At 39.6% G+C, this 23,740-nt stretch overlaps 1 protein-coding gene across 2 annotated transcripts; it reads right to left on the bottom strand.

Annotated features, from left to right (window-relative positions):
- Nucleotides 1-742: 742 nt before the first annotated feature.
- robo4 (roundabout, axon guidance receptor, homolog 4) lies at nt 743-20,070 on the bottom strand. Of its 2 annotated transcripts, none has more exons than XM_082157560.1 (19): nt 19,663-20,070; nt 15,799-16,125; nt 14,588-14,745; nt 14,284-14,404; nt 14,023-14,161; nt 12,564-12,691; nt 12,319-12,434; nt 11,996-12,227; nt 11,065-11,186; nt 10,372-10,543; nt 10,102-10,287; nt 9,967-10,009; nt 9,228-9,322; nt 6,630-6,950; nt 6,449-6,556; nt 6,215-6,353; nt 4,121-4,375; nt 3,714-4,045; nt 743-2,218 (listed from the first exon to the last, which is right to left on the bottom strand). In XM_082157560.1, exons 1-19 carry the CDS (start codon nt 19,853-19,855, stop codon nt 1,998-2,000), a joined length of 3,408 nt encoding a protein of 1,135 aa, XP_082013686.1. In that variant the 5' UTR covers nt 19,856-20,070; the 3' UTR covers nt 743-1,997. The 2 variants fall into 2 exon arrangements, with proteins under 2 accessions (XP_082013686.1, XP_082013687.1); XM_082157561.1 differs by lacking the exon at nt 19,663-20,070 and adding an exon at nt 17,428-17,756.
- Between the last annotated feature and the right edge of the window lie 3,670 nt (nt 20,071-23,740).

Genomic DNA, 23,740 nt, shown 5'->3' with positions numbered 1-23,740 from the left:
TAATTCTGAGCACAACTGTATTCTGTACTGTAATGTCAAGTCAAGTCAAGTCAAGTATATTTGTATAGCGCTTTTCACAATACAGATTGTATCAAAGCAGCTTCACAGTATTAAATTAAAATAATACAACAAAGTTTGTTTCAAGAGGAATTTATTGATTGATAAAATTAAATTAAATATCCCCAAAATATCCCCAACTGAGCAAGCCAAAGGCAACAGTGGCAAGGAACCGAAAAACTCCATCAAGTGACCTAATGGTGTCCTAAAACTCCATCAGGTGACCTAATGGAGAAAAAAACCTTGGGAGAACCCAGGCTCAGTCGGGGGCCAGTTGTCCTCTGGCATTTATGAGCTAGAGGCCGGATTGTAGTTTGAACTGTAGGATTATATGAATGCCTGGCTGAAGAGATGTGACTTTAATCTAGTTTTAAACTGGGAGTGTGTCATGCAAAGAAAATGGATTAATTCAAACTATAGTCTCACATAGTCAGATCTGTATAGTCTACGTATAGTCTCAAATATACTTTTATAATCAAACTATCATAACAGTGTGTGTGTGTCTGTTTATTTTGTTATTTAGAGGAAAGTGCGCAGCACATATTTACAGTTCATATTCATCTAAACGTCACTCTCAACAGCGTGGATGGCGTCTGGATGTTAACAGTATATCGCTGCAAAAGGTATTTCCAAGAAATTACAACTTCATTTTACTTCCAAGCAAAGAATTTTGCCTTGATTCACGTTTAGTCTCTTGCACATTTATTTTTCAATAAAACAGGACATTTTATATTTGCATTAATGAAGGAACTCGAATTGTTTCATGCAAAAATAATCCTTGGGGACAAATGCGGGGTGCTCTGCTGTGACAAATGAAAGATAGAAACAAGAGAAGCAAAAGTTGGTAACATTTTAGTGTGGTCATGCATGGCAAACTGGGTCAAAGGATTACCAGCAGGCTATAAAAAGATGCCTTTTTGGCCATACACGAATTCAAGGCTGTAGATCCAAGTGGTGTGTTTGTGTGCACATGCATAAAAGTGTGTAATGGGGGAGGTGTGTTTTGTGCCAAGCATATGGCCGTAGGGAGAGAGAGAGAAGGGGACCAGCGATAATCCCTCTGCAGTCGTGCCAGGGTCACTTGTGTTTTCTGTGTGTGTGTGTGTGTGTCCAGTGGGTGTCTAGGGTTGTCTGATTTTGTTCTTCTGGCTTGCGGTGAGGATTAGAGCTCTGGAGGGCCGTACATGTTCTCTTGACAGACCTCTTGTGCACCCTTTAACTACGAGACAGTAGGACACAAATGCAACAAACACAAACACAAACATATGTCAGTGATCCAAGAGGCCGATACTTGCGATAAAATACTCATTTATTAACTTTTAAAGGCAATTAGTAAAAATAAAATAAGCTAAAATGTGACTTTTTAGTGGTGCAGAGTGTGAGGAATATTTGACGTGCGTTAAAAAATGACAGCTAAAACAATATTTTTAATGAAAAAAACTATGTTCATACAAAAAAACAAAAACAATAATCAATAAAAAATAACTTTATAAAAAAAAGCTATCTAAAGTTGCTAACATTGTTCCATTATATAGCAGGTTAAATGCAAACTTGACTAACATTTTTCAAAATAAAATTTAAAGAAAGAATAATAAAAATGAATCATAAAATACAAAACATCTTGTATAATAATTCCTGTGTATTTTAGATAACTCTGTCATATAAAAGCGTATTTGATTTATAAAAGCGTATGTGGAGGTTTATTAAATAAAACTGGTTTATTTACATTTATTCGAATGCCAATATGAATGTCCTGTACAATAGTCTTTATTATGGTGTGGTACAACTGTACAAGTGGCGTACACGGCACACACTGTACCTTACAGCAGTGTGTTTTTCCATTTAATTGACCTTGCTACAAACCCTACAAGGAGGGGGGTTGCCCTGAGGAACGCAGGGAAATGTAGTCCATAAACAACCCTTAAGCGTGTACAAGTCGATCATCGGTGCGAGGGGGTCTCCAGATGTCCTCTCCAGTGCTCAATGCCCGAGTGTCTGCTAGATGTGGCCGTTCTTCTGGTCTCTCTGGAGGCTTTGAACTGGGCCTCCAGCTCCTCCACCCACGCCGTGCTCCAGTCCCACACGGGCAGCGGCTCCACCTCTCCAAAACACTCTCGAGGGGGGAACAGAACACTCAGGGGGGATGCAGGCGGGGAGAAATCTGCAGAAAATGCACGATCGCACACACATCACAAAGGAAATCAAGGGAGATGTATGCATACACATGCACATAGGTACAATATACACAACCAAAAGCAATCTGTTAATACGTATAAAGTCGCACAAGTCAATTTGACCATAATAACGCTGAATGATAACGCACATCGCTGCTGAACCCGTCGGTTACAATGCACTAGTCATTTAACCTGATGCATTCACGGAGATTGAAAGACAGATAGAGAGAGGGAGAGAGTGAAAGGGGGAAACAATCAGCAAATGGAGAGAGGAAAGTCCCTGTAGGTTTCTCTTTTGAAAGGCGTGATTGATTTGCTGAAACTTCAGAGAGGATGGTGGGGGAGTTCAGACAATTTGCAGACAGGTCCTCAAATCCCATTATTTCTCATTGTACCAAAGTAGGGCTGCTATTTTTCACTGTCTCATTGGGAAGCGTAATGCTGCGGTGCTTTGTGAATGTGATCTGACAATGAGAATTCTCATCCGAAATACAGTTCTCCAATTAAGTTATGCAACGATCCCAAAAGGTGCTTAAGTGACACTTTTAATAGTTTGAATGGGATTGCATTAAATAAAATAGTGCAAAAGCTTTTCTCAGAACTAACCTAACTTTTTTGAGTCATTTTTTTTTGCAATTAGTTTGAATCTACTTGTCTCTAGATGAAGGCTGGTGTAGTTTATCACAATTATGAATATGTTCAATTAAAATTTGACAACTTGAAAGCATTTTATCTTCATTTATCATTTCAAACCCATTTTGCTTTTGCTGTCTTCCTATAGAATAAAAGCAACTTGGGTTGATATTTTGTTATTTAATGCAATGCAATGCAATGGTATTCGAATATTAAATGTGACTAAATGTGATATTTTAAGGCTACTTCATACATAATTATGATCTGAATTGAAGTGAATATTTACATAATACTTATTTGTTGACTATGCAAATGAGGCACACAAAAAAACTGTACAGCCTTACAGAGCTGAGAAATTAATAATAAACTGAAAAAGGGTGGTGAGCAGCAAATAAAACATGAAATATGATCAGTTTTAGAAACTAATGCAGCCAGACTTATAAATAACTTATAAGTATGCCCATTAGACATTTGCAGAACAGGTTTAAACAAGGTAAAATGTGAGATCTGAGAGTACTACACTATTACTGGGTACCTGAAAGCTTGATTAAGATTAGCCAACATTTTCACCCAAATGTTTTTTTTAATTTAGTTTATTTTATCATGCACTACTTAAACAGTGGCCATTCGAATTGTGTGGAAATGAGCAGAGCTTCCATGTGCTGAATCTGTGTGGACCTGCTGATAAAGCCACAGACCTCGACTGCACGAGCAGATTGTTCCACCTAGTGGCCATTTCTGCCAACTACATCAGTATTGCTGTTAGCAAACTTGATACTTGAATAATCATGTGGAGACTATAAATAAAACAACCTAATTCTACAGAGGTTGAAGAGAGTTATATCTTGCCTGATAAAGTACCGCTCATAGATTCGGCTGTCAGAGCCAGGACGCGGGCGAAGTTCGCATCGTTTATGAACGAGCAGTCAGAAGAGCTGATGATGCTCGTTCGAGCGCTCGCCATGTTGCTCTCGGACACCGAACCCCAGCCGTTCCACAACGAGCCCTCCCATTCGCTGTAACAGGAGGAGGGCGTGCTTCTCAGGGTGGCTCCCCTGAGTCCGATCGGCTGGCACCCCTGCTCATCATCCATCTCCTGGTCGACAGGCCCGCAGATGTAACCGAACGTGGGCGTGGGAGAGAACGGACGGGGCATTGATGGAGAACTCTGATGAGACGTACTGATGGGAGACATCAAAATCAGCCCTCGTCTTGATACTTTATTCACATAAATGCTCTTTCAGGTGTACTCTTACCTCGGTCCCTGTGGTTTAGGGCTGATCTCCATGTACTGAGTGTGGCCCTGAGTACTGAGCGTGGTGTCCTGGTAGTCATCGGTGGAGAGACAGAAGGAGGTAGTGGACAGGTGGCTATAGGACGGGCTGAGCTGGGCTGGGCTGTGGTGGGTTGGACAGCCCGTAGTGGACATAGTGAAACCCTGGAGCCCAGAGGCAGCGCACACAGACTGCTGAGAGCCGATGTCGACCGTCAGCTTGGTGGATCTGGTCGACCTGAGGGATCAGATATACATGTTTAAATTCATACTAGCATACTACTCTTACTATTTCTGGCATTGCTTCATTTCTTTTCAATTATATTACATGTAATAATACAGTATATAACCAAAGCTACAAATTGTGAAATTAAACATTTCTCTATTATTTTAGGGGGCTTACTTTTCATGTACTGTAGGCTTAGCATACTGTTAGCCATTTAACCGGCTAGCTTGGCGTTTACCATACGCAAATGTTCAATTATAAGATTTTATAGTATAATTAAACGTGTAGATAGCAGACTAATTGTTCATGTCAGCTGCATTTCAAATGCAGGGGGAACAAGATATCGTGGTCATAAATTAAAATTAAAATTGTTCCCTTGTTTTAGATAGATTGTGGCCACGTTTTACTAAATTGTAGCTTTTTTTGTTAAATTGTGGAAATGATTTAACTAAATGAAAACATGGGAACAACTTAGTAGCTTACAACATGGCCACAATTTACCTAAAACTAGGGAACAAATGAATAAAATATGGCCACAAATTACTGAGTCATGGGAACATATTCCTAATTCACGCTCAAGATATCCTTTTTTTCCCCTGCACGAGTTCGAAATGATAGGGAATGCTAAGGTGATAAGAAATGATAAGGTGTTTGTATGAGACTTTCTGAGAGGGCAGTTCTGTGTCCGTTCCTGCTAGCTAGTTTGCACCGCCGGAAGAAACTTCCTGTTTGTGTCCTACAGCATTTAAAACACACTTCCTCTCACTTACAGACCTTCTAATAAATAGTGTGGGCAATTTCCCCTTCTGCCTCCCTGTCCATTAGATTTGAGATACAGGCTAAATTGGTTTCCAGTCTTTTAGTCTGAGAGCAGAGAGAGACAGTAGTAGACTTCTCTCTTCTCACGCTATAAAGACATAGTATTGTCACAGACAGACACTGTCATTACGGACATGCAGGGGCGCAACCCCTCAAGTTGTCTGTGAGAAATGGACATAAGTATTGAGCTCTGTGGCAGTGGGGATTTAGCACCACTCACATCCTGCTATGACAGAATGCTGAAACACTGAAGTTTATCATCATTTATGAAGCCACAATGAGAAGAAAGACAATGTAAAGTTCTAGTATATTCCTGTGCACTGAACTTTCCAGGAAGCTTGAAGTTTACAGCTTCTCAGATGTTTCAGCTGAGAAAAAGACCCAAGTGATCTCATTTCTCCTTTATAGATTCAGAAGTTGTTACACACTGTGCTCTGATTTCCCTAGACAACCTGCAAACCTCTTATATCAAACTGTTTCCAGACCAAATATCTGAATTATGTCCTCCATGTATTTTAATAGCTCAAACTGTTTAGTGAGTAAATGATTGTCTAAGTTGTGTCGATTTGCAGAGTTTGCAGAGGCTGTGGATTACAGGTAATAATGTAGTAAATAATGTTCAGTTTCTTGCACATATTGATAGTTTCGCTTCATAAGACCTCAATGTATCGTCAGGAGCCACGGGTATTAATTTTGTTTTGCCTGTATATGTTTGTTTTTTTTACTCTCAAAGTGATGGTAGCTGACGTTGACTTCCATTATACCAATCACCAAGGACAACGGTTTCAGCTAAAAATCTTCTTTAGATTTCTACTGAAGTAAAAAGACACCTTGAGTGGTCTGAGGGTGAGTAATATATATCTATACAGTATATATACAAAATTGTTAGTTGATGATGATACCTAATGCATTACCAAAAATTTAACCAATTGAACCCTATTATAAAGTTTTACCAACATAACTAAAATGTCTGTTGAGCTAAAAAAAAAAGTGCAATCCAATCTCTGAACATGTAAATTTTGTGATTCTCACTCGTCCTCTGAGCTGAGGCTGTGGTTGTCCTCCACTGGAAGAGGCGGAGGGCTGGGTAACATGTCCACCAGCTGCAGAGAGGTGGAGTAATGCAGGATACGTGGAGAACTTGGCAGCTTCACATGCTCAGATACACCACCTGAGGGAATGTAGATCAGTTTAGAAGAGATCGTTTCACTACACTTCTTCTGAGATTCAAAGGATTAGAAACATGAGAAATGCTAGTGTTCAAACCTGCAGGGTGCTGACTGAATCTTTGCTGATGGTTGTTTGGTACACTGCACACTGCCAGAGCGTGTTGATTCACGGGCATTAATGGGACACTTTTCACCGCGTGCAGCTCTGTAAGTGGACAAACATGTCAGTGCTGGACGAAATTAATGTTAATGACTCGGTGAATGTAAGGATGTCTCACCACGCTTGTAATTTTTCTCCCATGATTCCTTCAGAACTCCCATGTTGGGCTGGGAAGGGAGGGCACGTTTCCATGGCAATGCCTGCACTTCCCTCACAACGGCGGTTTTAACGACGGGTTCGGTGATGCGAACAGTCTCGGAGTTATGCAGTTGAGAGTTGCCGTGGGGCATTCTGGGACAGCGACCCGGACTATTAAACGTCTTCAGTCCATTGCCGGTTAGATCCACATAAAAGGTGCCATAGACGCCGCAATTGTCTGGTACAATGGGGACGGCTGACCGCAGGGGGTTAGGCTCCTTTTTAGCCGTAATGGGCAGAGCTGTCAGTACAGAGGTAAAAATCACACAGATTTACATAATGTGCCAAGATGTCAACGGAAATTAGAGTTGATGAGGACTCAGCAGAGTCGTGACTTTAGGGGTGACAGGCATCTTTGAAGGTTCTCATGAGGATGTATCTGTCATCCAGAGAGATGACGAAAGGCAAAAAAGAGGAGTAGATGAGGGTGCATGGATGGTGAGATGAAGATATGAGATAAATAAAGTCTAAAAGGAATAGTTTTATGACATTTTTTAATTTTGTTATCAGAATTTCACTGTATCGGAGGAGCATGAACATTCTTTAAAACGTCTTCTTTTGTGTTTCATAGAAGAAAGTAAGTCATACAGGCTCGGAACAACATGAGGGTGAGTAAATGACAGAATTTAAATCTCTTTCCCTGACAGAATTTTTTATAATTTTCACAAAACTTGCTCTAATTTTCTTTTGCTCTCAACGAAGGCGGTCGCATTTTCTTACCCTCCTCTCCCTTATCTCCCCTGCTTTGCTCCTCTCGTCTCGTCTAGTCTATTTGTACTTTGAGAGACTCTCTCTGCACTGTTCTCCAAACTAAGAAATTATGGATTTGATCAACTGGTCTCTCAACGCAATTGACACCATCTTCTCGACGAGAAGCTTGGGTTCGGGGGAACCTGACTGCCCTGCCGGAACGTTCGCAGCTGGCTACACGATGGACGCGTGGGAGAGGTGGCGGGTCGTGTGTCTGGCGGCTCTTTCCGTGGAGGACATTGAAGACATCTACATATTCGGAACCATGATAACAGGTTTTCTGCTGTTTGGATTAGGCATTGCCCTGGTTTATCGAGGAATTAAGAAGACGGTGACAGCTGTCCAAAACCCCATAAGGCTGCCCGTCATGATTGAAGCAGTGGGCAGAGCTGTCAGCACTCAGACTGTGACTTTGGTGACTTTGAACCAAAATATGGATAACATCTTGGAGAAGCTTACAGCTTTGCAAAGGCAAATGGATCGTTTCGGAGACCAAAATGGACCAGGGGCTGCGTAAATTGAATGCAGCTACTCGTCCCAAGACCAAACAACCCCAATCTTATCTGCTTTCGGCCCCCCTCAACCAGCACTGGCCTTGGCCGAGGCTGCTGCTGGAACTACAACTCCCCCCGTGGAGCACTGCAGCGTGACGCTCTTGCGTTCCTTCCCCCATCCCCCACAGACACCTGCTGATTGTTGACTCTGTCTGGGACCTGATCAAGGCTGTCTCCATAGCAATTGCTGTGTTTCGCAATGACATCCTGCGGACTGAGGCTAGATTAGGATGCCAGACGCAGCGGCTTTCCAGGCCTACACATACACACACTACATATATACAGATATGCAATCACCACCCCATACCCCCATCCCTCGCCTTCGACGCTACATACCACCAGTCTGGCAGGCGGGTCCGACCAGCGCCGAAGAATGGCTGCAGGAACCGGATGGCTGCTTGTTTGTGCTGGGTTACCTCCATACCCAACTACCCTCCCCTGTTGCAAGTCTTGTGTGTTCATGTTGTGTACTGATTATGTGCCAATGTTGCTGAGGTGTTTTTTACTGTTCCCAAACTGGACTCCTTACAGGAGCGTAGTCTGGGGGTGGCCCTTTTTTTTCTCCTCACCTCTCCTCATGTTATGCTGTATTCTTTCCTAAAATGCTCTGTCTTCCTGTCTTGTCTACCCCCTTGTCATATTGTATGTATGTTTGTATGGACAGGTTGATGGCGGAATTTCGCTGGTACTTGTGACTAGTGACCAATAAAGCTATTCATTCATTCATTCATTCATTCAAAACTTCTATGGCCCCCAGAATACTTTATTGTATGAATATATGAACATGAAATTTATCAAAAGAGAGAACATAGCCTCTGCTTTTAAACAAAATGCATTCTTTTTAATTAACACTTGAATGTGGGTACGTTTCATAAAAAAAGCTACGTTTTGAACAGAAAGCTGAGAAAATCTCCTTTTCCCCCAAAGACTACAACGTGCACAAGCAATGCTTTTAAAGCTCGTTCCTGCTCCTTTTTTTGCATGTGTTTAGATCCAGAGCTTCTCTATCAGAAGTTGCATAATAGCGCGCCCTACTGTATAAATGTGAAAACACGGAAAGCCGGAAAATTCAGTCAATGGCGGGGAAGCGTTGTCTCATAAAATGACAGAAAATTCTGTCAAAGGCGGGGAAAGAGTTGAGAAGATGCTAAAGTTGTTGTTGTGTTTTGGTGATCCAAGTTTCGAGTTTAAACTCAGGGGAAGTTGTGACTTACTGGTCCTCCGGAAGCCAGAGTTCTCCTGCTTCTGGGTCCAAAGGCCCTGCTTGGGTTCACTGCTGGAGATCCACGGAGAGTCTGGTGCCGCCATTCTAGAAGGGAAATAATAAGGATGGTGACTCAATTACTTGTGGAAGCCAATTTCTGCCACTTAAGGAAAAAAAGGCCATGCTCTGGTAAATTAGAATTGTGAGATAAGAAAAGCATAATTATGACATAAATTGATATTTTAAGAAAAAAAGTCATAAAATGTTGAAATTATGATATTAAGTCAATTATGAGAAGTCGAAATTATGAGATAAAAAGACGAAATTAAGAAACACTAAGTAGTAATTATGACAAAGTCAATGTCATATTTTATCATTATAATGACTTTTTAACTCATAATTATGACTTTATCTCGTAATTTCAAGTTTTGGTCATAATTTTGACTTATCTCACAATTCTGACTTATAGTATGTCTTTTAGTATGACTTTTTTTTGGTCATAATTGTGATTAAGCGAGCATAATTCTTTTTCTTATCTGGAATTTAGTTGTACAGATAGTATTTTTGGGAAATGTACCACTGCGATATTATGTTTTTTGGACATGTACTATTGAGGTACCATGGTATTCTTTAAAGTATCATGGTATATTAACATGGTTATCGTTTAGTACTGTGGTATATTTTAAAGTTCAATAGTATTGTTGTCACTGTACCTTTACCTTCTTTTTTTATTATAATTTTTTTTTTACCTGTGTTTGATAATGAGATCTTCACTTTCCAGTCTATATAAGCCTATAAATGGAAGAGAGAATAATGATTGTATGATTATGAGCGTAAAGTAAATTAAAAACAAGGATTTAGATTGGGACTTTATTATAGATTACCTGAGCTTTTGCCTCCCAGGTTGGCGGGTCTGACATGTCTCCTGTACAAAAACAGGGCAGTAATCATCAAAACACACCACAGGAGGGTGCCAGCGCTTCCAATGAATACCGGCTCTTTAATCACAGCAAGGAAATGAGACATACTGAGTATGCCTGTCTGATGCGGTGCTGACTCCTGCCTCGACTCTGAGGGAAAAAAGAGAGCAACAGGTAACATACTGAGTAGGTTGCAATTTAAAATTATACCTCAGTGTTAGTTTATTAGCTTACCTATGAGCAGTTTGTAAGGGTCGCTCTGGACCCCCACTCCCGCCCCGTTTACGGCAGCCACTGTGACCCAGTACAGCCTGCCGGGCTGCAGCGTGCTGATCTCAATACTGTGTGTTCCACTGTCCACTGTCCAGTTAAAAGACTTCAGTTCCTCAGACTCCACACACCAAACCTGTCAGAAAGAACAGCATAGCAAAACATTAACAAGCAGGCTGCAACACATACTATATATCTGTCATATTTATGAGACGTTTAGGCCAGTCTGATATCAATGATACCATAATATCAGACTAAAGCAGTGGCTAAAAAAAATGTAATTGTGCAGCATTCCCTGCTAATGCTTGTATAAACAGCAAAAAAGAAATAAGTGGAAAATATGTATAAATTTTCTAGTCAGAAAATCTGAATGTTGGACTAATTTAAAAAAGTGTCTCTAAATACTGTAAAAAGAAAGAACCTGATTTTGGCAGGTTCGTGTCACTTTATATCTGATAGAGTCTAGAAATGTCTGAGGCTGAAAAGAGGCATTATCTAACTGCTTCCAGGCTTCTTTTGATTAACAATTAAGTTTAATTAAATTAATTAATTTTTAGGAACAAGAAATGTTCCTCCATATCTGCTGGAGAGAAAGGCTCTCGGGGCATTAGTAGCTTTAAAATGATTTCACAATGAGTGACTGCCCGCAAGTAATACCTGATATCCCTGAATGATCCCATTGTGAGCGTCATGGGGGGGAGGATCCCAGCTGAGGTGCGCGGTGTCATTACGGTCAGTGGGCATTGTTATGGACACATCCTGAGGTGGTGCGCTGGGAACTGACAACAGGGCACATGGTTACATTTGGCACAAGGTGACACAGTTTGGTTTTAATTGTCCAATAGTTTTTAATTCTGTAGTCTCTTATGTTCGCCAATGCTACATGTATTTGAAAAATATATATACACAATATATCAATGCATGTATATATAAAAAATACAGTTAAAACAGTAATGTTGTGAAATATTATTGTAATTTAAAATAACCATTTTCTATTTTAACATATTTAAAAATGTAATTTATTTCTTGGAAGCAAAGCTGAAATTTCAGCAGCCATCACCCCAAGTCTTCAGTGTCACATAATCCTTCAGAAATCATTCTAATATGCTGATTTGGAGGAAATTGGAAATTATTATGGAAAGTGTGATACATATATTTGAGGATTTTTTGATGAACAGAAAGTTTTAAAAGAACAGCATTTCTTTGAAACCGAAATCTTTTGTAACATTATAAATGTCTTTACTATCACTTTTTATTTAATTAATGCGTCTTTGCTAAGTAAAAGTATGATTTTCCTTAAAAACATTCTTACTGACCTCAAACTTTTGAATGTATAAGTGTACAAAAGAGTATACGTACGATATAAGAAGTAAACAATGTAGGGTATATTAAGTAACCACAATAATATCGTTTTTTTGGGACGTTCTACGATAATACTATGGTATTGTTTGAAGTATCATGCAAATACTATGGTATATGAATATAATAATCATTAATAAAGCAGCATGGTATTGCCATCTTTGTACCATGGTATTGCCATCTTTGTACCATGGCTCCACCACAGTACTTTTTTACTGTAGATTCTCACCTATCTCTGGCACTCGTAAGTGTCTGGTGTTGCTCTCCCTGCCGTACAGGCTCCCGCCGTAGGGTCGGACTTTGAACTCGTACTTGTAGCCTCTCTTCAGAGGTCCCACATGGGTGTGAAGGCCAGGCTGAGGAACCCTTTGAGCTGTCCACTCTGAGATGGCAGGCAGGAGAGAGCGATACAGCACCTCAAAGCCTTCAAGATAATGAGGCTGTGACATAGACGACTGCAACTACATACAGAAGAGAAAACAGTTACTTAAGAAAACACAATTATTTGACGTGTGGTGGATGTTTGGTCAGGGATGAGCTGAACTGCATTACCCTCCACATGACTTGAGACATGTTGGAGGCTGTGCTCATAACTGTAACGTTCTCCAGGCTCACACGTAAGGCCGACAGCTCCTTGTGTAGATCTCGCAGTCTAGTGCTTCCAGTATCTGCAACATATATTAACCAGACATCACTAATCTCGACAGGGTGAGTGGAATACAAATGGCATGCTGGGAAGTGGTTGAAGAAAAAAAGTGATTGACTGCTGTTAACTGAATGATTACTTGTATTCTTACCCTCTACAAGAAGCTGTGCGCTGGCCACAGACACCCCGAGCTTATTCTCTGCAGTGCAGGTGTACCTGCCCATGTCCTGAGCCGTCACATAGTGGATTTGCAGACTGTGGTCTGGGTTTATTAAATATCTGGCAAATGTGTAAAAAGAGCTTAGGGATGCGAATCGTAATTTCACAATCTATTACGTATTATGTTAATACTGGTGTCAGCACAATATAAAACATTTAATTTTATTCATAGAATTTTAACAAATGGATTATGAATAAAAAGTCATGAAATCCAAATGGACAATTCTTATTTTTATGGAATATAGCAATGTTTATGAAAAATTATTTATCTGTGCACATCATTAAATTACGTGCCCTCGTAATCTTTAATCAAAATAACTTCTCCCTCTTTTCTCTGAGGACGTGTTTACTGGTGTGAATGCGGGACAACCTGTCATTCACATGAGATCACAGTAGTGTGCCGCACATGTCCTGAAAAGTGAAGCCAAAACATTTTGATCGCCCCCTGGTGGCTGGCTGCAATATAGGTCATAAACTCCACCCTCTCAATGCAATCAAATAGAATGCAAGCCAAACTAAAAAAAATGTCAAATTACACTTCAAATAATGTTTTTCCGAAGATGTGTTCTGTCATTTTAGGTAGTTCTTATTACGCTGGTGTATGTTCAAGGGTTTGTTTTTCCAACAAGTTTGGTTATAGTTAATTTGATGATATAAAAGCGGAGTGTAACGTCATGATTGACAGCTGTGCTTGCTATTGAGTCTGTGGGAGTAGGATTTTTGATACTAGGTTGACTACTAGCTTGATACTAGGATCACTACTGCGCAGACTCAGGCTCCAAATGACATCAGCATCAGTGACCGTTTCTGGGATATTTTGGCTTCATTTTTGTACAGTGGAAGGAAGTGAAGACATGTTGTCCATCTTTTTTTACAGACTTTAGATCATAGCAACAGCAAACCACAACCATCCAATCAATCCTCATTTTTTCTTGTTCAAGAAGCCATTTCACTCGGATATACGTCACAATAGGGAAGAAAAGACTATCGCAACTTCCATTTCGTGCCAACTTATGGTTGAATCCAGGACATAAAGGTAGGCTAATTAATTTAAAAACTAGGTCAACACTAATTAAGCATAAAGCAATTATATTTGCTAATGTTAGTAAAGGAAGATATGTAGTTTTACAGGAAAAATCGAACATTTAATATAGGGTGTCGATGGCTTGGCTGAGAGTTTGGGTTGGAAAAGGCCCTGCTATACATGATTCAGTTTATTTAAAAGAAATGACTAGGTTTGTTTATTATTTTATGTATTATTTTTCATTTATTGTACTCTTAGTGCTTAATAAATGACTGTAGCCTCATAAAAACCTGCAGTTACTACATTCAAATGATGTGGAAAGATCAATAACCAGCATGTTTGTGATGGCCAATATGAGGGGTCTGACCTGCCATTGGGTAGAGGTCCTTGGTCTCGGCTCCACTCTACGGAAGGCATGGGGTCTCCGTCAGCCTCACAGAAAAACTGTGCTGACTCCCCAAGCTGCACTGAGACATCCTCTGGTTTACGCAATAACATTGGCTTAGCTGAGGAAGAATAACAGAAGCATGGGTCTTTGAAATTTTAGAGCAAAGTGTAGATGTATTTGACTAAATTAGAGTCTTAGAAATCACATCATGTTGCATTAAAGCACATTGACAGTTCTCACCTAATACAGACAGTCGCGCGGCACGGCTTTCCCTCACTCCAACTATGTTTGAGGCTATACAGCTGTAAACTCCAGAGTCATTCTTCTGGGCTGGAGCAATGATCAGTTTACCATTCAGTTCCTATATATGACGATAAGCAGAAATATATTGTGATCCAGGCACACACACCATTGTTCAGGGTACTAAGGATTCACTTTCTGTGTTATACTGCCCTCTACAGACATATACCAAGAAGAGTTCTCAAGAAAAAGATATTAACAGACAAATCAAACCCAAGAAATTTGAAAACAATGTCAAAATTACACTATATTGTTCATTGCTGCTATTGATGGGGATCCCGTCTTTCCTCCAGGTGACGTTGGGCTCAGGATGTCCCACGGGTGGGCTGCAATCCATCACAGCAACCTCACCAACCACCACCTCCACGCCACTGGGCTGCACACGGAACTCCTCTCGCAGAGCTGAAAATAACACAATCACAATGATCTGAGTTTCACATATCCTTGAGTGAATTAAACTAAATCTATCTATATAATATATTCTGTAGTGCTATATATAGTGCTAAAAGGTTAACATGCAATACTGTTTAAAAGTTTGTGGTCAGTAAGATCTAATTTTTTAAAAGAAATTAATACTTTTATTCAGCAAGGATGCAAAAATGACAGTTTTATAAAGTTACAAAACATTCCTATTTCAAATAAATGTTGTTCTTTTGAACTTTATATTTATCAAAGAATCCTGAAATGCATCACGGTCTCCAACGAAAATCTTACCGACCCCAAACATTTGAATGGTAGTCTAAATGCTAATTGCCACTTGTGGTCAAAAACCGAACAGAAATTCTGACAATCAGTTGCTACATTTCAGGGGGAGAAAATGTCTTGTAGATATTTTTCTTCATTAACGTCCTTTTGCTTTAGTAATCAATGCCCATTGTCAACTCATCTGATGTAGCTTGTTTATCTAGCAGATGAATCGATGTAAACAAAACGCAAATTCATTGTGTGCAACAATTTATTTAATGTCTCAATCAGGTCCTGCTTCAATCCAGTGGAATGCAGAGTAAACTGGCCTGTCAAGGAATCTATTTGGGCTACAAACACAGCATGCTGTCACAGCTCAATTAGTGCTCTGTTTGTTTCGGGCAGGAAAGCAAACTTTGACATCTGATCTTCAGTAATCTCATGGAACATCTTAATAAGCTTCCTCACCCTCTTGTTCCTTCAGAGCATTTAAGTAGGTCTTGATAGGTCACTCATTGTTATCGGGGTCAAACAAGTGAGTTTATGTGGGAACTGATCGTGGAGATGTTTTTTTTTGGACCCCATTGACTTATTTATAAAAAAAATAAAACAATGCTAAGACATTTGTCAAAATGTCTATGTTCATGTTCCACAAAACAACGAAATGCATATAGATTTTGAACAACATGACAATGAGTTCACTCATTTTCAGGTGAACTGTCCTTTAAATATAAGGAAACATCACACTGCTGGCAGTGTCCTGATTCAAACCTGCTATATGAAGAGAGGCGTTTCTGCTGGTCGCAATCCCGACGCTGTTCCGAGCAACGCAGGCATACACTGCTTCATGGGACTGACTCTTTCGGCCGGGGACGACGCTGAAGAAGAACAAACTTCCTTCTGGTAAAACGATAGGCTGTGATTGCGCATCCATCTTGTTTATATCAAGTGGTTGGCCATTTCTGAGCCACTCAATGGTGGGCTCAGGGTTGCCCTCTGCCCTGCAGGATAGCGTGGCCGGGCTGCCCACCCGGACCACCACATCAGAGGGATGGTGGACGATACGGGGTAGGCCGCTATCTGAAACGAGCCTGGAACCTGGAGGACAGAAAATGGAGAATCAAACACCAGTGACATCCACTAAACAAAAACATTGAACAAATTCCAGTCCTGAGAGCTCATTGAATTCTTTTGTTTAGGATGGGCAGATGACCCCGCGATGAGTAAGGGAAAGACATTTCCTGTACGGAGTCAGTGCCGGAGGCTGTTTTTCCCACTCTAGAGAGGAACAAAAGCCCAGCACTTATAAACAAAGTCATAGACCAACAGGACATCCGTCACCTGTGTGCACCAAGTGCAGGAATGGCCCTCTGCTATTATTGGCCCACTTACAATGACCTACAATGTCTCTTTGTACTCTCACGCCAAAACATGCCAATCACATGGGCATGAGAGGGTGTCATTGAAACAAAAAAAAAAGTCCTTGTTGTCTATCTGATTTGAAAAACATAAATGATGTTGGTAAACATAAACTGAAATAACCCAAGTCTGTATGCTAAGTCTGTTCCTGATGCATCAGAAGTAAACTAGGATGAAATGCACAATGGAGAATTCAAGCTCTACATTCTTGGCAAAAATGTGTTTGGCTATTAAAAGTTTCTATTGTCTTTGATGGGGCAGTTTCCTGAAAGAGAGGAAACACAGTCCCACAGTCCTGCTATGTCATTTTCACTGTGGAGGAATTTGGGAGAAACACTGGAAGTATGTAAAAAAAAGAAAAAAGAAGAATTCCTGCACTTTTAACAGTATATTGTGACTTTCTAAATGGGCTTGGAGACTGTTTAAAGGAAACAATAGATATAATTTAAAAAGTTTGTAGTTTATAAACAGGCATATGTTAGTCTCTTAAGAGGGCTTCTGGACGCCTTGCATGCAATTAACATTTCTTAAAATTTGGAGTAACATTTAGACGTTGGCTACCTTATACGTTTAACATATGTAACTAAATTAATAGTAATATAGCTATTGAAATGTTAACTTTCTTATAAGATGATGGGGTTGAAAGGTATAGTAACATTTATATAGCCCACTGTTTGCATAATAAACTTCGTTCTTAAAGGGAGTAACACATATCATCGTAAAAAATGCAAAAATAATATAGAAATACTTTAATCTAATTCAGTTATTATTGTTGTCCTACACAACTAGGAAATAAATCTGATCGTTTCTAGATAGCCTGGTAATTATTGTACAATGAAACATAAAATATAAGTATCCGTATCGGTCGTATGGATTTTTGTTGTTGTAAAATGAATAAATAGCCTATTCTGTCAGAATTACAGGATTTCTTCATCACTAACAAGACGATAGTTACACACTGAAACAGTTAGTGGTGCTTACCTTCAATATTATAAAAAATCCCCAGAACCCAAAGGAGCCTGATTAAGTGTCTCGTCATATTACATGTCACGTCGAATTCAGTTTATGAAAACAACCAAACGCATCGCTGTTAGGCTTCTAACTATGTTACAAATCCGCAACAAAAACGCAATAGTTCTACAGGTATCCCAGTCATGTGAGTCTGTCGTTTCAGTCAGTATGAGTGTTGAACAGAGCGCCATCCGGATTGAGACCCGCCCCGGTGACTCGAGCAGCAGCAGGACTCAGGAGGAGTTGATGACATGACCGGAGTGGATTTACACCTCCGATAACTGACGACCCAGCGATAACTAATGCCTCTAACAATTGCTGAGGTAGCCTGAACTACACACATGTGACTTACAGTTTCCTGAAGTCGTGCTTTTGCCCTCTGGTTTTGTTTTGGGTTTGAATTCAAGACAACATGTTTAAACAATGGCACATACTTTGGGCCAAAAACGGGAAACGGAGGAGTGTTCGTTTCGAGAGTTTATTCTAGGCTACGTACTTTTTATTTATTTATTTTTTTTACATGGCGACTAGGCCTAGGCTACTTCTAGACAACTTTTATTGTTAGGAAGGTGGTGGTTATGTATGATAGTGATTTCACTATTCAGTAATTAATTGTGTGATAAAGGTTTCTAACAAATGTCTCTGATGACAGCATGCATAAACAGGAAAGCATTAGACCTCACAGCCAAGAAAAACTTACTCTTAAAAAAAAGAAAGAATATAAATTGCTCTAAATTTCATATGAGCCAGTAAAAAAAGAAAAACCAGCACAAAATATTCCTGAACAAATCAGAAAAATTGTTAAACTTAATAGAATAGAAAGTTACCACGAACCAGTTATGTGCAAGTTACACAATAAACTTTTTTTCCATTAAATATCAAACTTGTTGCTTAGATTCTTAAAGAATATGATAAAAGACAAAATAAAAATGAATCAAGAAAGTTTACAAAAGTGAAAGTTAAGCACAGCTGCTACTGTAGAACTAAAACAACCCCTTAGGGGAAACACTTGCTAATTCCAATTACTATTAAGTCTGTGTAAATACGGTCGCTGAGGGGGTGAGACGGAGTGAGGAGAAAACAGAAAGCGAAAAGAAAAGAGAAGAGAGAAAAGCAGAGGCGGCGGCAGTTCATTTTCTCGAAAGCCACATATAAATAAAGTGTTGTTTAGAGAACTGTCCATTGTGTGGCCTAAAAGAGCAAGCCACACTGATGGACACGTATATTGATCCAGAGAGCAGTGCCTTGATGGCCCTCTGGATCACCAGCTTTCAGCGACTAACAAAAGATGTTGAGGGACTATGGGGCTGCATACCACAACACAGAATTAAAGCTGCATCGCAAAAGAAGCCCAGGCTGATTTAGCACTTAGAGTAACTTTTCAGCACATTTTACTCATAAATAATTCTCTTTGAATTGAATTTCTTAACAGAGTCCGAGTATGACCTTTAATAGCATTATTTATATACAAAACTGTCTCAAATAAGGAATAAAGCATGCTTTTAGTAAGTAACAAGTGTTATATATATATATATATATATATATATATATATATATATATATATATATATATATATATCTCAGTTGGGAGGATTTTTTATTTATTTTCATTGAATAGGAAAGGAAGAATAAATTAGTTTAACTGCACCTATTTTCCCCCTTGTTCATCACTTTCCAAAAGTCAAACAACATCAACTATTCAACAAATCATTCACAAAGTTTGCTTGGATAACCATCCACTAAAAGGTCAAATATACCATAAACTACATCAACTAAAGTTTTTTAAACAGTGAAACTTCAAAATAGTCACGTAAACGCAACACAACACAATACGGTACCGTGACGCAAACTTAATAAACTCTTCACGTGTAAATTAAATCAACAGTGACCACAAGTGAAAATCATGAAGTGAAAAAAGACTTTATCAAGTTATCACTGTCTTTCTGATTTCATGCTTTGGACCCCATGCTGATATGCCGAGAGAGCGGCTGCCGAAACTATTCGATCCTGAATAACATTACCATTAGGTTCTGAATACATTTATTTATTTATTTTATATATAAAGATTTAGAATAAATGTATATGACTATGTGATTATTCTTCAACAAAACAATCTGTTTACGAGTAAAGGAAATCATCACAATTTTACATCAAGTTTCATAACAATGCTATATCCCCCCCCCCAAAAAAATCCATTGGTTTTACCTTTCCTGCGATGGGCCCTCTCCCTGTGTGATGCCCGCTGGTGTGCCAGACGATGGCGAAGGTGCCCTCTTCCCTCTGACCTCTGTTCCACCTGCTCGTCAGGTAGGCACGCGCACTGGCATTGGCAATGGCGCGCCGCCTCGGTCCAGGTACACAGCCATGCCACCCACAGCAGCCATGCTGACACCTGCATCTTCACTTAAAGCTCCTCTCCTCTGGCTCTGCACCCTCCACTACACCATCCCAACTTCCTAACTGTGGCTAAGACCGATCCACCCTTCTCCCCACAGTCCTCGCAGTGCTAAATTATTGGGAGATTGTTATAAAGAATGTTTTTCTTTATATTCCACAAATGCTTTGTATTTACTTTCCCTCCCTCTTTTATTAAGCGCTCCCTCCGCTCTCTCCCTCCTCTTTCTCGCCTCGCTTTTCTCTTTTGGGAAAGAAGTTGGCGGAAACAATGATTGAAAAACAAGTTTCAGGCCCCATGCTGGGAGCGCGGGAGAGGAGGAGAGGGACGGGGACTGTCTCCTCCAACAACATCTGTGTCATTCGTTCTGCACGTCCCAAAGACGGAAAACAAGGCCCGGGAGTGAACGGGGAGGGGACGGAAGGGGATCTCCCATACCGAAAGGGATCAGTTCCATTAATCAAGTGTCTGCTAGTCGACTGATCAAATCCTTCAGAATGACATACTCTCGTGCTCTTTAAACATCAAACGGGTGAAAACGTATTGCCTGACTGCTATTGGCCCGTACCACAAAAGGCGAAGTAGACACCCTTCATTTCTGCATCAAGCTACTCTCTCAAAGGCATGAGAGAGGGAGTGTTTTCAAACAAAACTGACCCTCTCCAATGGCTTTGGCTGCTTGTCGGTCATGAAAGGGACGGCTTTTGTTTGAGGGGATTCTCACTTTCTCAACACAATTTCTATTTTACGCCAAGAGGAGAGGTGAGCGGACCGAATCGCTAATGCAACTGGAACGTTCTCATTTGTCGAAGTGAAGACGTTTCGCTCGAAGTGGAGATCATTTCGATTTTCACACTTAAACATTTCAATTATTGGACAACAGAAACCTAGTTGAATTTGATTACTGAGTAGCAAAGAGAATGAGAAAAGATGTAGGCCTTTTCTTTTCCTTTCTTCCTTTTTGATTCACATATGTTCAAAGATTTTTCACTGTTCACAAAGCAAAAAGCAAAAAGGGAGAAATTTGTTCCTCTTTGCGTGCACAGTATGTGTTCCACTCATCACAGAGGTTGAATCAAATGGGACTGAGAAAGCAATTTGTCTCATGCAGTCTGGTCTTGTGTTCCTGCTGCTTCAGCATAGAAGAACAGAAGCAACATGCTGAGTTAACAGACCTGACCTGATCGGGGTTTAATTCCACAGATATCCCAATTTATTTAAGACTGTAAGAATACGGACTGATAGAATATTAAAGCTTGTACAATACTATTGTTCTTACTCAAATTGTCAGCCAGTTTCTGCGAATAGGGCGAAAGTTGTATTTTGACCTTAAAATGCACTTTCAATGTTGTTGGTGCTCTTAAATGGATAGTGTAGCCTACCAAATAATAATAATAATATTTTGTCACCATTTAATCACCCTCATGTAATTCAAAACCTCTATGACTATTCTGGGAAACACCAAAAAGGAAAATGGAGCTTTCAAGCTGAAAGGGTTAGTTCACCCAAAAATGAAAATTCTGTCATTAATTACTCACGCTCATGTCGTTCCAAACCCATAAGACTTTCGTTCATCTTTGGATCACAAATGAAGATCTTTTTAATGAAATCTGAGAGCCTTCTGTCCCTTTATAGCTATGCAACTACAACGGTCATAAAGAGATCATAAAACTAATCCAAATGAATTGAGTGGTTTAGTCAGATTTTCTGAAGAGACTTGATCGGTTTATATGATTTTTATTCACATTTAAAGGGGTGGTATAATGCCCTTTTCACAAGATGTAAAATATATCTATGATGTCCCCAGAGTGTGTGTGTGAAGTTTTAGCGCAAAATACCCCACAGATATTTTTATATAGCAAGTTAAAGTTGTCACTTTTTGAGGGTTTGCAAAAACGCACCGTTTTGTGCCTGGCCCTTTAAATGCAAATGAGCTGCTGCAGAGGGCGGGGTTTCAAGAGCTCGTGTCTGTTAGCAGCTGCTGATACCTCACGCAGACACACTAAAATGACAGAAACTGTTCTGCCTTTAATGTTAAACGGAGTCAGATAAGGATGGAGAGACTCAAGAAGAAGTGACAACATGTAGAATGCAACAGGACGTCTCTGAATGGTTAGTTGATGAATTTATGTTGCTGATGTGGAGTTAACTATCTTCAATTAGGATATTCTGTCATGATAAATCTATAAATTGCTCATATAGGAACTGTTGTGAGATGCACACAGAGTGACTTTCTATTGCATGTGAAAAGATGGATGCTAAAGTTTGAGCTGACTCACAAATGTACTCTTATACAACAACTTTTCCTCTTCTCAACATGGACTGCGTGTTCCCGGGGGCGGGGTTTATGTAAATTCTAGGGTTAGTGATGTCACTAACCCGAGAGGAATGTCGTGTAGTCCCAACCAGCCGTTTGTTGTAGTCGTTTTCTTTAAAAGCAAATATCTCCCTTTGCTTTGAACTTTGAGCGTTGTAACTTTGCAGATGTTGTTTATGCTCAAACAGCAACATCACACACTAACTAAAGTTAGAAAAGTGAAATCACACTCAACCACCCCTTTAAACATTGATCATTGAACATAAACAGAAGCTCAACCGAACCTGATTGAAACAAACTTCATTGGTTCTTGCTGAAGCTCAAACGTGCTGCGTAACAAGAGAAAGAACCTCATTGGTTCTCACACATCAAGCAAACATGCTTGAGCTTCTGTTTACCACAACTGATGTGTGAGTTGATGAATGTTTATATGTGAATAAAAGACTAAATTTAATATGTTCATCATATAAAGTGATCGTGTCTCTTCAGAAAATTTGGACTAAACTGCTGAATTCATATGGATTAGTTTTATCTCTTTATGAACTTGGTAGTTTATGAAAGTGGTATGTCTGTTTAAAAAGAATGACATCACTATTTCTCTCTTGAACATGTCAAGGAGACCTAGAGCGGATGTTGTGAATAACAATTAAAATTTTAATTTGTTCACAAGACAAAGCTGTCATTAGACTTCAGAAGACTTAATTGTAGTACACAAGTCTCTTTTATGATACAGCCCTATTCACTTTCATTATATTGTAAAGAATGGACAGAATATTCATCAAAACTCACTATTTGAGGGCAGATAAAAAGAAAGTTATACCTAAAAATAAACATAAAACGAAAGTCCCCATAGACTTTCATTGTAAGTGCATTACTGTAATTCAGCTGCTTTTCAGAATGAATGAATCTTGAATGAATGAGCAATGAATTTTATGTAGAACAAGTTCCTAAACCAAATTTACCATTTTCAGATTTCACTGACCACCCATATTGCAAACCTTGGAATATGACCTTGGAATCAAAGACTAGTCAATTGTTCATTTAATGATCACTTCTCACTGTACCCCCTACCAGGTAGCGGGTCATGTCAAGTGACCCTGGTCAGTGCCCAAAAGAGGCCACGCTTCAGTCCTCCATGGGGTGTCAGAATGTCCCCACAAAGGGCTATTCCAGCTCACGCTGACCCTTAAACTGTGCCTTAATTTTCAGTGCAAGAGGATGGAGACTGCACTAATCTCCCTAAAGAGAAAGATCGAGACGAAAAAAATAGATAGAGAAAAAAAAAACAAGTCTTTGAGGACCCATTTGACGGGTAAAAACTTAAGTCTTCTGTGTCACATGAGCTTTCAGAAATCATTCTGATATGCTGATTTGGTTCTCAAATAGAAGCAAGTTTTGCTGATTAATAGTTTCAAGAACTATTACATTAAATAGCTTGAAAACTATTTCAAAGAAACCGCAATTATTTTAAAATCTTTTGTAACATTATAAATGTCTTTATTGACACTTATTATCAATTTAATGCATCCTTGCTGGATTGTTTTTTCAATTATTATTTAATTGATTCACTT

Source organism: Leuciscus leuciscus (genome assembly GCF_965113295.1).
Source record: "Leuciscus leuciscus genome assembly, chromosome: 24".
NCBI lineage: Eukaryota > Metazoa > Chordata > Actinopteri > Cypriniformes > Leuciscidae > Leuciscus > Leuciscus leuciscus.
Note: the sequence above shows the minus strand (reverse complement) of the source record. Positions and strands in the feature narration are given on the sequence as shown.

Bases quoted from the DNA above. Each gene is read 5' to 3' on its own strand.
- robo4 (XM_082157560.1), bottom strand. From the start codon at position 19,855: ATGCAGGTGTCAGCATGGCTGCTGTGGGTGGCATGGCTGTGTACCTGG. The intron at 10,010-10,101 runs GTAATCTATAAT...TTCCATTTATAG, and splicing joins CCTGGGAGGCAAAAGCTCAG to GCTTATATAGACTGGAAAGT. The intron at 4,376-6,214 runs GTGAGAATCACA...CTGATCCCTCAG, and splicing joins AGCCTCAGCTCAGAGGACGA to GTCGACCAGATCCACCAAGC.